General features: G+C 53.4%; 1 protein-coding gene across 6 annotated transcripts in view; it reads left to right on the top strand.

Moving 5' to 3' along the window:
• The window catches only part of STIM1 (stromal interaction molecule 1), a 75,102-nt gene that overhangs the window by 47,088 nt on the left and 15,131 nt on the right, over positions 1-12,883 (top strand). For 3 of the 6 annotated variants that reach the window (XM_069881682.1, XM_069881685.1, XM_069881681.1), the window contains exons 8-11: positions 5,644-5,811; positions 7,339-7,439; positions 8,487-8,722; positions 11,763-11,843. In XM_069881682.1, coding sequence (XP_069737783.1) covers positions 5,644-5,811; positions 7,339-7,439; positions 8,487-8,722; positions 11,763-11,843 — 586 coding nt within the window. The remainder of the gene's footprint in view (positions 1-5,643; positions 5,812-7,338; positions 7,440-8,486; positions 8,723-11,762; positions 11,844-12,883) is intronic. The other 3 variants (XM_069881687.1, XM_069881686.1, XM_069881683.1) reach the window with 1 other exon arrangement.

Here is a 12,883-nt window from a genome sequence, read left to right as displayed (position 1 = left end):
GCCATTTGGCCTAGGACATTCTCCCACCTTTGCTTTTCTGCTCCCCTTTTTCTGGTCCAATCCTCTTTTCCACTGCCCCACGTATGTCCAGGCTGTTGGGAGGCCAGGACCGCACGGGTGCTGTCTCAACGGTGAGGTGATGCCACCATTCATCATCCCAGCTCTTGCTATAGAGGAGAGGTGTTCAACTTCACCTGTAGTTGCCACCCTCTGATGGCTCCTAACTCCCTCTCCAAGACATAAGCTCCTTCTTTTTTCCTTATCCTGTTTTTAGGAGGGATCTATGATGAGTTTGGTTGTGCTTCCTTGTTTTCTTGTGGATCAGAGTGGCACAGGAATGTCCCAGGACATTCAACACTAGATTCAATCTGTGCAGCAACCTTTGAGTTCCCTGGCCATTCCCAAAAACATGAGTTTTAGGTTTAGATATTCAGGAAAATACATTCCCAAATCACATATCGTAATGTCAGCTTAAACAGGTTCTTGTATATTGCACTGGTGCTGGCAAAATGAAACACATTTGGTTCTGAAGGATGCACAAGGGCAAGGTCCTACAGCTGGATTGGGGCAATCCATGGTTTCAATGGATGGGGGACAATTGGGAGCAGCCATGAGGAGAAGGACTTGGGGTTCTGGGGGAGGACCTCGATGTGTGTCACCAGTGTGCACTTGAAGCGAGAAACCAGCTGTGACCTGGGCTGCAACCTAAGCTGTGAGACCAGCAGGGCCAGGGAGGGGATTCTGCCCCTCTGCTCTGCTCTGGGGAGACCAAACCTGGTTCTTGTGTCCAGTGCTGGAGTCCTCAGCCCAGGAAGGACATGGAGCTGTTGGATGGGGTCTGGAGGAGGCTACAGAGATGATGCAAGGGCTGCAGCACCTCCTGTACAAGGACAGGCTGGGAGAGTCGGGGTTGTTCAGCCTGGAGAAGGCTTTGGGGAGACGTTAGAGCAGCTTCCAGTAGGGAAAGGGGCTCCAGGAAAACTCTGGAGGGGATCTTGATCAGGAAGTGCAGCAATAGGACAAGGGGAATGATTTTGAGCTGAAAGAGGGGAGATTGAGATGAGACCTTAGGGAGAAATGTTTTGCTGTGGAAATTCTCCTGTGAGGGTGGGGAGGCCCTGGCCCAGGCTGCCCAGAGCAGTGGTGTCTGCCCCATCCCTGGAGGTGTTCAGGGCCAGGCTGAATGGGGCTTGGAGTCCCTGATCCAGTGGGAGGTATCCCTGTCCATGGCAGGGGTTGGAACTGGATGCCTCAGCATGAAGAATTTCTTCCTAATGTCAAATCTAAATCTTTCCCCTTCCAATTTGAAGCCATTCCCCCTTGTCCCATCACTCCAGATCCTTGTAAAAAGCCCCTCCGCAGCTTTCCTGGAGCCCCTTTCTATACTGGAAGCTGTTCTAAGGTCTCCCCACAACCTTCTCTTCTCCAGACTGAGCAGCCCCAACTCTTCCAGCCTGGCCTCCTCCAGGAGGTGCTCCAGCCCTCGCATCATCTCTGTGGCCTCCTCTAGACTCGCACCAACAGGTCCACGTCCTTTCTGCGCTGAGGGCTCCAGAACTGGATGCGGGGCTCCAGGAGGGGTCTTACCAGAGCAGAGTCCAGCAACATCTCAGGCCAGCTTTGCTTTCCTGGTCCATCGTTCCTCCAAGCTGGTCATCCAGCCTCTCCATTTCAGGCCATGCATTGGGAGGCCCATGTTCCATGCAGGGCAGTGCACAACGCTGTGTTGTGGGCTGTTCCCACAGGATGTCCATCCTTCCCCTTGGAACCTGGAGCCCTTGTGCTGACGTGCCCGGCTCCCAGAGCAGGCAGGGTCTTGCCCTCTCCTATCCTCACCTTCACTTTGTGTTTGGTAAGACACCCAGAGGTGACTTAACTGCTCTGTTGTTCCTCAGAGGCCTTCGGGAGGGATGCAGTGCCAGGGTGAGTATTGGTTTTACCTCATGACCCACACGGTGTGGCTGTAACCCCATCACTGTCCTGGAGAGTTAGAGGCCACGGATAACATTAACCAGTCACTCCCACTGACCCCAAAACTCATCCCATATCAAGATATTCTTGGGCCCTGAAGACTGTTAAAACAGGGCTTTCTTCTGACCTTGTTTAAGATGATACTGGAGGTTTGGGAAGCTCTTACTGGAGTCCGGCATCCAAGTTGGGGCAGCAGCGTGTTTCTGGGATGGTTCTCCTGTACTGGGATTTCCACACCAACCCTCTCTCCTTGCCAGGTTGTCCTCTCCCAGCCCAGAGGACATTCCTCACTCCACAGATTGTTCGTTGTTGTGGATGAAATGGGTCTCAGAAACCTTCAAGGAGGGTGTAGACACACAGTGACCCCTGTTTGTGTTGGTCACTTGGGACAACCAAGAGGGTCTGTGTGTTGTGACACCTCATCTCAAGCACTTGTCCTTGGATATTTTCCTGCTCCACTTCCTTTTTTCCACTTTTCCCTAAAAACGTTGTTGCTGTAGATGTTCTGAGCACTCCTCCACCCCAAGCACCTGGTGACAGGTCTCCTGCTTGTTCTCCCTATTCCTAAATCCCAGCCGCGTGTGGGTGGTGGTTGGAGTTCTTCTTGGGGTGGGAGGTGCACCCGGTGCTTCTGGGGTCCAGGGGCGAAATCCAGCCCTTCCTGGGGCTGCGGGTCTGGATTGGTGACTTTTGGGGTGATTTCTGCTCAACGAGGAGGGCAAGAAGGCTCAGCAGAGGGACCTGGCCAGGCTGGATCCAAGGGCCGAGGTCTATGATGTGATGTTCAACCAAGCCAAGTGCTGGGTCTTGCAGTTGGCTCACCACAGCCCCATCAACACTCCAAGCTCGGGGAAGAGCGGCTAGAAAGCTGCTTGGCAGAGCAGAACCTGGAGTTGTTGGTCCATAGCAACTGAACATAAGCCAGCAGGGACCCAGGTGGCCAAGAAGGTCAATGGCATCCTGGCTTGGATCAGCCACAGGGTGGCCAGCAGGAGCAAGGCAGGGATCGTCCCCCTGCACTTGGCGCTGGGGAGTCTGCACCTCGAATCCTTGGTTCAGTTTTGGTCCCTCACTCCAAGAAAGACATCGAGTGGCTGGAGCGTGTCCAGAGAAGGGAACGGAGCTGGGAAGGGGCTGGAGCACAGAGATTGTGGGAGCAGCTGAGAGCCTCAAGTTGCACCAGGGAAGGTTTAGATTGGATATTGGGAAAAATATCTTCATGGAAAGAGTGGTGAAGCCCTGGCAGAGGCTGCCCAGGGCAGTGCTGGAGTCCCATGCCTGGAGGGATTCAAGAGCTGGGCAGACAAGGTTCTCAGAGGTTGGTTCAGTGGTGTTCAGATACAGTGTGGCTGCATGATCTCAAAGGTCTTTTCCAATCCAGCGATTCCATGATCCTAACCCGTTGCTTTTGGCTTGTGAGTTTATGCCTGCACTACACTCAGTGAGATGTGACCGTGTTAAATAACACGTTGAGGGCAACAATCCAAGGTTGAGCAACCCTTTCAAACGATGTTATCTTTAGTCCCCTGGCAGCTCTGTGGGAAACTAGGAGGCACCAACGAGGGTGGGGATGAGCGCTGCTGTAAGGACTGCACGTTGGGAAAGGTCTGGGGCAGCACCTGAGGACATTGCTGGGAGCTCCCCCAGCCTCCGTGCTGGGCCCTGAGGAATAGGGAGAAACAATGGGACAAAATCATGGAATTGCTTAGGTGGGAAAAGAGTTTTGAGATAATCGAGAACACCTTTAAAACCTTTATGCGCTTGCAGCCCAGAAACCGCCTGTGTCCTGGGCTGCATCCAAAGCCATGGGACCAGCATGAGCAGGGAGGGGATTCTGCCCCTCTGCTTCACACTGGTGAGACCTCACCTGGAGCCCTGCGTCCAGTTCTGGAGTCAGCACACAAAGGACGTGGAGCTGTTGGGTGGGATCCAGAGGAGGCTACAGAGATTATGTGAGGGCTGGTGCACCTCCTATCGGAGGCCAGTCTGGGAGAGTTGGGATTGTTCATCCTGGAAGAGAAGGCTCTGGGAGACCTTAGAGCAGCTTCCAGTAGGGAAATGGGCTCCAGGAAAGCTGTGGAGGGACTCTTGATCAGGGAGTGCAGGGATGGGATGAGGGGAACAGTTTTGAGCTGCAAGAGGGGCAGTTGAGATGAAATCTTAGGGGAGAGAGATTTAGCCTTGAAGGTGGTGAGGCTCTGGCCCAGGTTGCCCTGAGAAGTGGTGGCCGCCCCATCCCAGGAGGTGTTGAATCATAGAATAACCAGGTTGGAAGAGACCCACCCGATCATTGAGTCCAACCATTCGTATCAAACACTAAACCATGCCCCTTAGCACCTCATCCACCCGTGCCTTGAAGGCCAGGTTGGATGGGGCTTGGAGCCCCCTGATCCAGTGGGATGCCCATGGCAGAGGGGTGGAAGTGGATGAGCTTTGGGGTCCCTTTCTACCCAAACCGTTCTATGATTCTATGATTATCAGTCACTTTGTTCTAGCATTGTCACCACTTCCATCTCCTGCATGTTTCATTTGGAGGAGAGCGGAGCTGGCAGGGAAGCTGAGCCTGCAGAACAGTGCAGAAGCTGTCAGCTCCAGACGTGTTCTTTCTCCTCCTGACTGAGCAGCACATGTTTTCTGTCTAAATATTTTCCTCACCTGATCCAGCGCCAACACAGCCGCCTGATGAGCTTCTCCTGATAAGCTCCTCCTGATGAGCTCCCCTTGGCAAGTTCCTACTGACAAGCTCTAAGCTCCTCCTGATGAGCTCCCCTTGGCAAGCTCCTCCTGAGAAGCTCTGAGCTCCCCCTGATGAACTGCCCATCCTCCACAGCTGCAGAGGAGAGCAGCACCTCCTCCACCTTGGGAGCAGAAGCTGTGGGGTCTGCAGGGCAGGCAGCAAACCCTGCAGAGCTTTCTGAGGATGAAAAAAGCGCCTTGAACATCATCACCTAATGCTGAATAATGCATGAACTGCCTTGTGTGTCATGATTCAGCTCTGGAGGGGTCAGGGCTGTTTGAGCCAATGGGAAGAGATCAACCACGGCAGCTCTGAAGGGTTCACACCTGTTTGAGGTAGAGGAACTGATGGGAAGAGGTGAATCAGGAAAGTTCTGGAGGGTTCAGACCTGTTTGAGGTAGGGGAACCAATGGGAAGAAGTGAACCAGGGCAGCCCTGGAGGGTTCAGGGTTGTTTGAGCTGCTGTGAGGCAGAGGAGCCAATGAGAAAAGGTGAACCAGGGCAGAGATTTAGGTGGCATATCAGGAAGGGATTCTTCCCTGTGAGGGTGGGGAGGCCGTGGCCCAGGTTGTCCAGGGAAGTTGTGGATGCCCCATTCGTGGAGGTGTTGAAGGCCAGGTTGGATGGGGCGTGGGGCAACCTGATCGAGTGGGAGGTGTCCCTGCCCATGACAGAGATGTGGAACTGGATGGGCTTCCAACCCAAACCATTCCATTATCCCATTATTCTATGGAGTCACCACGCAAACTATTCTGTGATGCCACCACACCTTCTGTGACCTCTGCTTCTGCCAGGAGTAGGATTAAACTCTGTGGAGTCTTTTTCTTTCGTTCTGGTGCCTTAAGTGCTCTGGGTTGGCAGCCAGCGTTTGGGATGTCCTTGTGGGAGCACAGGCTGTTCCCATGGCTGCTGCAACACCTTCTGGTCTCTCCCAGGTGCGGATGGCGCTGAAGAACGCCGAGAAGGAGCTGGAGTCCCACTGCAGCTGGGCTGCACCTGAGGCCCTGCAGAAGTGGCTCCAGCTGACCCATGAGGTGGAGGTCCAGTACTACAACATCAAGAAGCACAATGCGGAGAAGCAGCTGCTGGTGGCCAAGGAAGGGGTGAGATTTTCAACATTTTGTGCTGGGTTTTCTCCTCACAACCATGGGGAAAGGTTTGGGGAAGAAGACCTGCAGGATTTGTTCCTTTGCACCATCTTAATTTCCTTTTTAATGCCCAAAATCTCGGGTTTTTTTTAGAAGGCAGCAGAAGCCTTCATAGAGGTTCAAGTCATTGGGTACTAGAACAGGCTGCCCAGGGAGGTGGGTGAGTCCCATTCCCTGGAATTGTTTAAAAGATGGGTGGACGAGGTGCTGAGGGGCATGGTTTAGTGATTGATGGGAATCATTGGACTTGATGATCCGTGGGTCCTTTCCAACCTAGTGATTCTATGATTCTATAAGTTGGGGCTGAAAATAAGCATGAGCTGTTTAGTTCTGGAGTCCTCAAGACTTAAAGACGAGGTTGGATGGGTCTTTAAGCTTTGAGGTCCCTTCCAACCCAAACCATTCCACATTTCTATGATTCTGTGATTCCAAGTTGCCCATGGAGTGCAGAGATGGGATGAGGGGATCAGTTTTGGGGTGAAAGGGGGGAGACTGGGATGAGATCTTAGAAATGTTTTGCTGTGAGGTTGGGGAGGCCCTGGCCCAGGTTACCTGGAGAAGTGGTGACTGCTGCAACCTTGGAGGTGTTGAAAGCCAGGTTGGATGGGGCTTGGAGCCCCTGATCCAGTGGGACGTGTCCCTGCCCATGGAACTGGATGGACTTTGATGTCACTTGCAACCCAACGCATTGCACAATTCTATAATTAGTGCTTAGTGATAAGGAATTGTTGCCACTCATGGCACAAAAAGAAAAAATCCTCTGTTCAAATGTGTTTTCTTTACGGAAATTTTAACATTGCCATGTTTTTCTGTTTGCTCTCCGAGTCCCTGGTTTGCCTTTTGCGAGTGTCCAGCCAACGCTGCTGGATCCGTGAACCAGAACTGCGTACGGAGACTTTAATTCTTGTACATTAGCTGTGACGCAAAGGGGAGGCCAAAAAACCCAACCCCAAGCCAAGGAACCCCCGAGAGCCAAGGAACCTGCCCAGACCAAGAAACCTCCCCAACCCCGCAGCCCTAGGGCATGAACAGCATTTCTGGGATGGTTTCCTCATGGAAAGACGAAGCCAAGCTCTATGGAAGAGCCGTTCCTTGTGTGAAATTGCTGGTGTTGTTCCCTCCAGCTCTTGGGGAACCAGGAGAAGGAATCAAAGAATGACTCATAGAATGGTTTGAGAATGAAGGGACCTTAAAGATCATCTAATTCCAACACCCCTGTCCATGACACCTCCAGCTGGATCAGGCTCCTCAAAGCCCCATCCAACCTGGCCTAAGGAGCCAAGTAGGAGCACAGAACCCACAAGTGCTGGCGAATTCCTCACCCGCTGTGTGAGGAAGGAGAACATCCCTCCCTAAAACCAGATTCCCACGGTTTACACAGGTGCCAGCAGCTGCAAAGACTATTTCTGTGTCAGCCCAGCCCGACGTTCTTGTCCTGGTTGTCGTCTTCTTCCTGTGACCTTTTCTGTGTTGATGTTCCAGGCTGAGAAAATCAAGAAGAAGCGAAACACCTTGTTTGGGACATTTCACGTTGCTCACAGCTCATCTCTAGATGATGTTGACCATAAAATCTTAACTGCAAAGTGAGTATTGCTTGATTTCTTGTCTCTTCCTTCCCTTCTGGTACCATGGACACATGCGACCAAAGCTCCTGCTGGGGCTTTTGCTGAAATTCCATTGACTGCAGTTTGCTAGGGTTGGCGTCACTCCTTCTTATCCATAACTTTTGGTTTTGTTGGTGGGAATCAAAACCTGTCAGCTATGGAGAGCAATTAAATGTCCTGTGCAAACGAGGCTTCAGGAGGATGCAACGATTATCACTTGTATTTCAGTCCTTGCTGTTTTGTTTAAGGTCTTTTTCAAGGCCAAGGTCCTGCACCAGGGTTGGGATAACCCTAAGCACAAATTCAGCGAGAGTGGAGGATTGGGAGCAGCCCTGAGGAGAGGGACTTTAGGTGCTGGGGGAGAAGCTCAACATGAGCCAGCAACGTCCACTCGCAGTCCAGAAACCACCTGTAATCTGGGCTGCATCCAAAGCCGTGGGACCAGCAGGCCCGGAGGGGATTGTGCCCCTCTGCTCTGCTCTGAGGAGAACTCACCGGGAATCCCGTGTCCGATTCTGGAGTCCTCAGCACAGGGAGGACTTGAAGCTGTTGGAGTGAGTTCAGAGGAGGCCATGAAGTGATGCAAGGGCTGGAGAACCTCCTGTCCAAGGACAGGCTGAGAATTGGGGTTGTTCATCCTGGAGAAGAGAGGGCTGCAGGGACACCTTAGAATAGCTTCCTGTACTTATAGGGGCTCTAGAAAAACTGGGGAGGGGGACTTGGTCAGGGAGTGCAGGGATGGGACAAGGGGAATGGTTTTGAGCTGAAAGAGGGGAGATTGAGATGAGGTCTTACGGAGAAATGTTCCGCTGTGAGGGTGGTGAAGCCCTGGCTCTGGTTGCCCAGAGCAGTGGTGGCTGCCCCACCTCTGGAGGTGTTGAAGGCCAGGTTGGACGGGGCTTGGAGCCCCTGATCCAGTGGGAGGTGGAGCTGGATAATCTTTAACATCCTTTCCAACTCAAACCATCCCATGATTCCATGATTTTCCCTTCATTTCATCCCTTTTTACCTGTCTGATCCCTGCAGGCAAGCGCTGAGTGAGGTGACGGCTGCGCTGCGAGAGCGCCTGCACCGTTGGCAGCAGATCGAGCTGCTCTGCGGCTTTCAGATCGTCAACAACCCGGGCATCCACAGCCTGGCATCCGCCCTCAACATCGACCCCAGCTGGATGGGCACCCCGCGGCCAAACCCCTCCCACTTCATCATGACCGATGATGTGGATGATCTGGATGAAGAGATCGTGTCTCCCATGTCCATCCAATGTACGTAGTCCATGTTGACTTGGCGCGGGGAGCCTGCTGTTGCCATGATGCCAGCAATGTGCTAGAAGGAATGAATGCGTCTCAGCTCAGGCCCTGATCTCCTCTCTGGAGCCAAGGGAATATCAGGAAGATGGGCTAGAAGAGCGTTAGGTTGGACATTAGGAGAAGGTTCTTCCCTGAAAGCGTGGTGAAGCACTGGAACATCTCCCCAGGGAAGCAGTCACTGCACTGAGCATGACAGTATTCCAGCAGCATTCGGCCAATGCCCTTGGCCACATGATGTGAACATTGGGGTTGTCTGTGCAGGAACAGGAGCTGGATGGTCCTTGTGGATCCCTTCCAACTCAGTATGTTCATTGATTCTATGATAAGGTGGTTTTAAACGACCAGAGGGAAATTGTCAGGGTCAGGAATGTCCGTAAGTGCCAGGCCACCACTTCTGGCATTGCCTGGAGCCTGGTACTTCCAGCAGAACCAATGTTTTGTAGGTGTTACTGGTCACCAGTCAATCCTACGTGCCCTGATCTTTCCACTGAACTGAAGTATTTAAAAAACAAAGAAAACATTGGCCAAGAACCTTGTTTGCGGTAGAAGGGGCCCTGAAGATGCCTCTTCCTCATGCACAGCTTTGGACCTCTACCCCTTTCCAGGCTGTATGGGTCTGGAGTGGTGGTTTCCACCTGTAACAACCCATGAATCACCTCTGGAGCACAGGCTGGAGCCCCAGGCCCCCGTCTCCCATGCGTGTTCTCTGCTGACCGATGATAGGACCTGAGGGAATGGTAGGAAGGTGCACCAGGGGAGGGATAGGCTGCACGTTAGGAGAAGGTTCTTCACCCAGAGCATGGTGGAGCTCTGAAACAGCTCCCAGGGAAGCTGTCACGGTGCCCAGCTTGCGTTTGGCCAACGCCCTCAGCCCCACAGTGTGAGCATGGGGATTGTCCTGTACAGGGACAGGAGCTGGACTTGATGGTCCTTGTGGGTCCCTTCCAACTCAGGATATTTGATGAGTCCAGGTGTCTGTAGTCACCAAGGGGAGTGTTCTCTCCCCCTGTATTGCTGGCTGTTCCTACACCAAGTGCATTGGCTTGTGGAGGGAGGACTGGGGCTGCTGGAGAGGGAGGGTGGATGCCAACAGCATCCAGGCTTGGATCAGCCATGGGCTGGCCAGCAGGAGCAGGGCAGGGATCATCCCCTGCACTTGGTAGTGGGGAGGCCGCGCCTTGAATCCTGGGTTCAGTTCTGGGTCCCCCCCTCCAAGAAAGAGCTTGAGCGGCTGGAGCACGTCCAGAGAAGGGAACGGATCTGGAGAAGGGTCTGGAGTGCAGGAGCCGTGGGAGCAGCTGAAGGACCTGGGGCTGTTTAGTCTGGAGAAGAGAAGGCTGTGGGGAGACCTCATTGCTCTGCACAGCTACCAGAGAGGAGGTTGGAGACAAGTAGTTGCTGGTCTCTTCTCTGAAGGAACAAGGGCTGTTAGAAGAGGAAATGGCCTCTAGTTGCACCTGGGAAGGTTTAGATTAGATATTGGGAAAAATTCCTTCATGGAAAGAGTGGTAAACCATGACAGAGACTGCCCAGGGCAGTGGTTGAGTCCCCATCCCTGGAGGGGTTCAAACAACATGTGGCTGTGGTGCTTAGGGACAGGGTTCAGTCAGCACGGGATTGCTGGGCTGATGGTTGGACTGGATGAGCTTGGAGGGATTTTCCAACCTTAATGCACCTTCTGTATGAGGACAGGCTGGGAGAGATGGGTTTGTTCAGCCTGGAGGAGAAAAGGCTGTGGGGGGACCTTTGAGCAGCTTCCAGCATGGAAAGGAGCTCCAGGGGAAAGGCTCTTGATCAGGGAGTGCACAGATAGGACGAAGGGAACGGGTTTGAGCTGAAAGAGGGGAGATTGAGATGAGATCTCAGGGAGACATATTTGCTGTGAGAGTATCGAGTCCTTGGCCCAGGATGCCCAGAGCAGTGGTGTCTGCCCCATCCCTGGAGGTGTTGAAGGCCAGGCTGGATGGGGCTTGGAGCCCTCTGATCCAGTGGGAGGTGTCCCTGCCCATGGCAGGGAGCGTGCAACTGGATGGGCTTTGAGGTCCTTTCCAAAACCTTTCCATGATTCTTTGAAAACTGGGTCCATTTAACCGAGCAGAAGCAGGAGGAGGAACAGAAGAGCCTTGGGGCTGCAGGAGGTGCCTGTAGGTGCTGTCACCATCCCCTCCTCCTGGTTCAGGGCTCCAGTGTAGATGCTGTGAGGGTCTGCGAGTGCTGAGGTTCTGGAGGGGACGAGAGCCGAGGATCTGGGCAGCCTGCAGGATGTTATGGCAGGAGGAAGAAGGTGTTTGGATGTTTCCTGGTCTCAGCGGACACGGGAGGTGGAGCTGACAGTTTGTGGTGCGCAGGGAGAGTTCTAAGCCTCCGACAGGTCACAGTGTCCTCTGCGATTATCAGATTAGAACCCAAGCTGGGCAGCTCTAATAAAACACTTGCAAAGCTGTGAGCTGCCCTGCAGAGCTGGGATGGGTGAAGAAATGCCCTGTTTGACACCTCAAGGTCTCAGAGCTCCAAGCGCATAGGAGCTCCAAGACTTTAAACCTCAGTTTCTTATGTGCCTTGCATGGAACCCTCAAGCCACGTTTGTGCCGTGGGTCCTTGCAGGTCCTGTCAGCCCAGCTCCGCGCTGTGGCGCGGATCCTCATCCCATTGAGGCAGAAACGCACATTGGAACACCCAAGGTCCCATAGCGAGGGAATATTTGCTTTTCCCTCAAGACTTATCCTGTCTTTGTGCCCAAAGCAGCTTCGGGAGGGATGCACAGAGCTTTTCCTCCCCAGGGGATGCTATCCCTTGACAGTTCTCCCTGGAGGTGCTCAAGGCCAAGTTGGATAGGGCTTGGAGCAACCTGATCAAGTGGGAGGTGTCCATGCCCATGGCAGGGAGTGGAACTGGGCGGGGGGCTTTGAGGTCCCTTCCACCCCAAACCATTCCGTGATTCTACAGTTCTCCCAGTAAATCACATTTCTCTTTCTCCCGCTCCTGCCCATCCCAGACGCAGCCTGGCTTTTCGGGCGCAGGTTCAGCGACCGCTCATCCCTGTCCTCGGAGGATCAGTCCCTCTGGAAATACCCTGGTTTGGTTCTCTTCCATTATTTTTGTTCCTCCCTCTGCCCTTTTTCTGGACTAAAAACACATACCCACCTTTTCCAACTTTATGGCACGGAAAACTAATAAATGTTCCTCTCCTTGCTGAGCCAAAGGCATCACATCTAACCCTGGGAAGAGCCTGGTGGGATGAAGAAGAATCAGAGGTCACTATAGGTCTCATGGGCTCCTGGGTTTTGCTTTGTCAAACGATGCAGTTAGGAAACTGGGAGTGTTGTTTGGACTTGTTTCTACCCCTGAAGTGGAGATGGGATTCAACCAGGCCAAGTGCCAGCTCCTGCACTTGGGCCACAACAACCCCATCAACGCTCCAGGCGTGGGGAAGAGCAGCTGAAAAGCTGCCTGGCAGAGAAGGACCTGGGGGTGTTGGTCGACAGCAGCTGAACATGAGCCAACAGTGGCCCAGGTGTCCAAGAAGACCACCAGCATCCTGGCCTGGATCAGCCATGGGGCGGCCAGCAGGAGCAGGGCAGGAATTGTCCCCCTGCACCTGGCACTGGTGAGGCTGCACCTTGAGTCCTGGGTTCAGTTCTGGGCCTCTCCCTCCAAGAAAGACGTTGAGGGGCTGGAGTGCGTCTGGAGAAGAGGGAACGGAGCTGGGAAGGGTCTGGGGCACAGGGGTTGTGGGAGCAGCTTAGGGCCCTGGGATTATTTAGCCTGGAGAAGAGAAGGCTGAGGGGAGACCTCATTGTTCTCTGCAGCTCCTGGAGAGGAGGTTGGAGCCAGGCGGGGGTCAGGCTCTGCTCCCAAGGGATGGGATGAGAGGAAATGGCCTCAAGTAGCACCAGGGGAGGTTTAGATTGTATATTGGGAGAAATTCCTTCATGGAAAGGATTTTCCAGCTCTGGATTAGGCTGCCCAGGGCATTGGTGGAGTCCCCATCCCTGGAGAGGTTTAGAAGTTGAGGTGCTCAGGTTTTGCAGTGGACAGGTATGGTTGGACTCGATCTCAAAGATCTTTCCCAAGTCAAGGATTCCATGATTCTATGCTTCTGTGATGGATTTAGAC

This window comes from Phaenicophaeus curvirostris, unplaced genomic scaffold (genome assembly GCF_032191515.1).
Source record: "Phaenicophaeus curvirostris isolate KB17595 unplaced genomic scaffold, BPBGC_Pcur_1.0 scaffold_59, whole genome shotgun sequence".
NCBI classification, from domain to species: Eukaryota; Metazoa; Chordata; class Aves; order Cuculiformes; family Cuculidae; genus Phaenicophaeus; species Phaenicophaeus curvirostris.
Note: the sequence above shows the minus strand (reverse complement) of the source record. Positions and strands in the feature narration are given on the sequence as shown.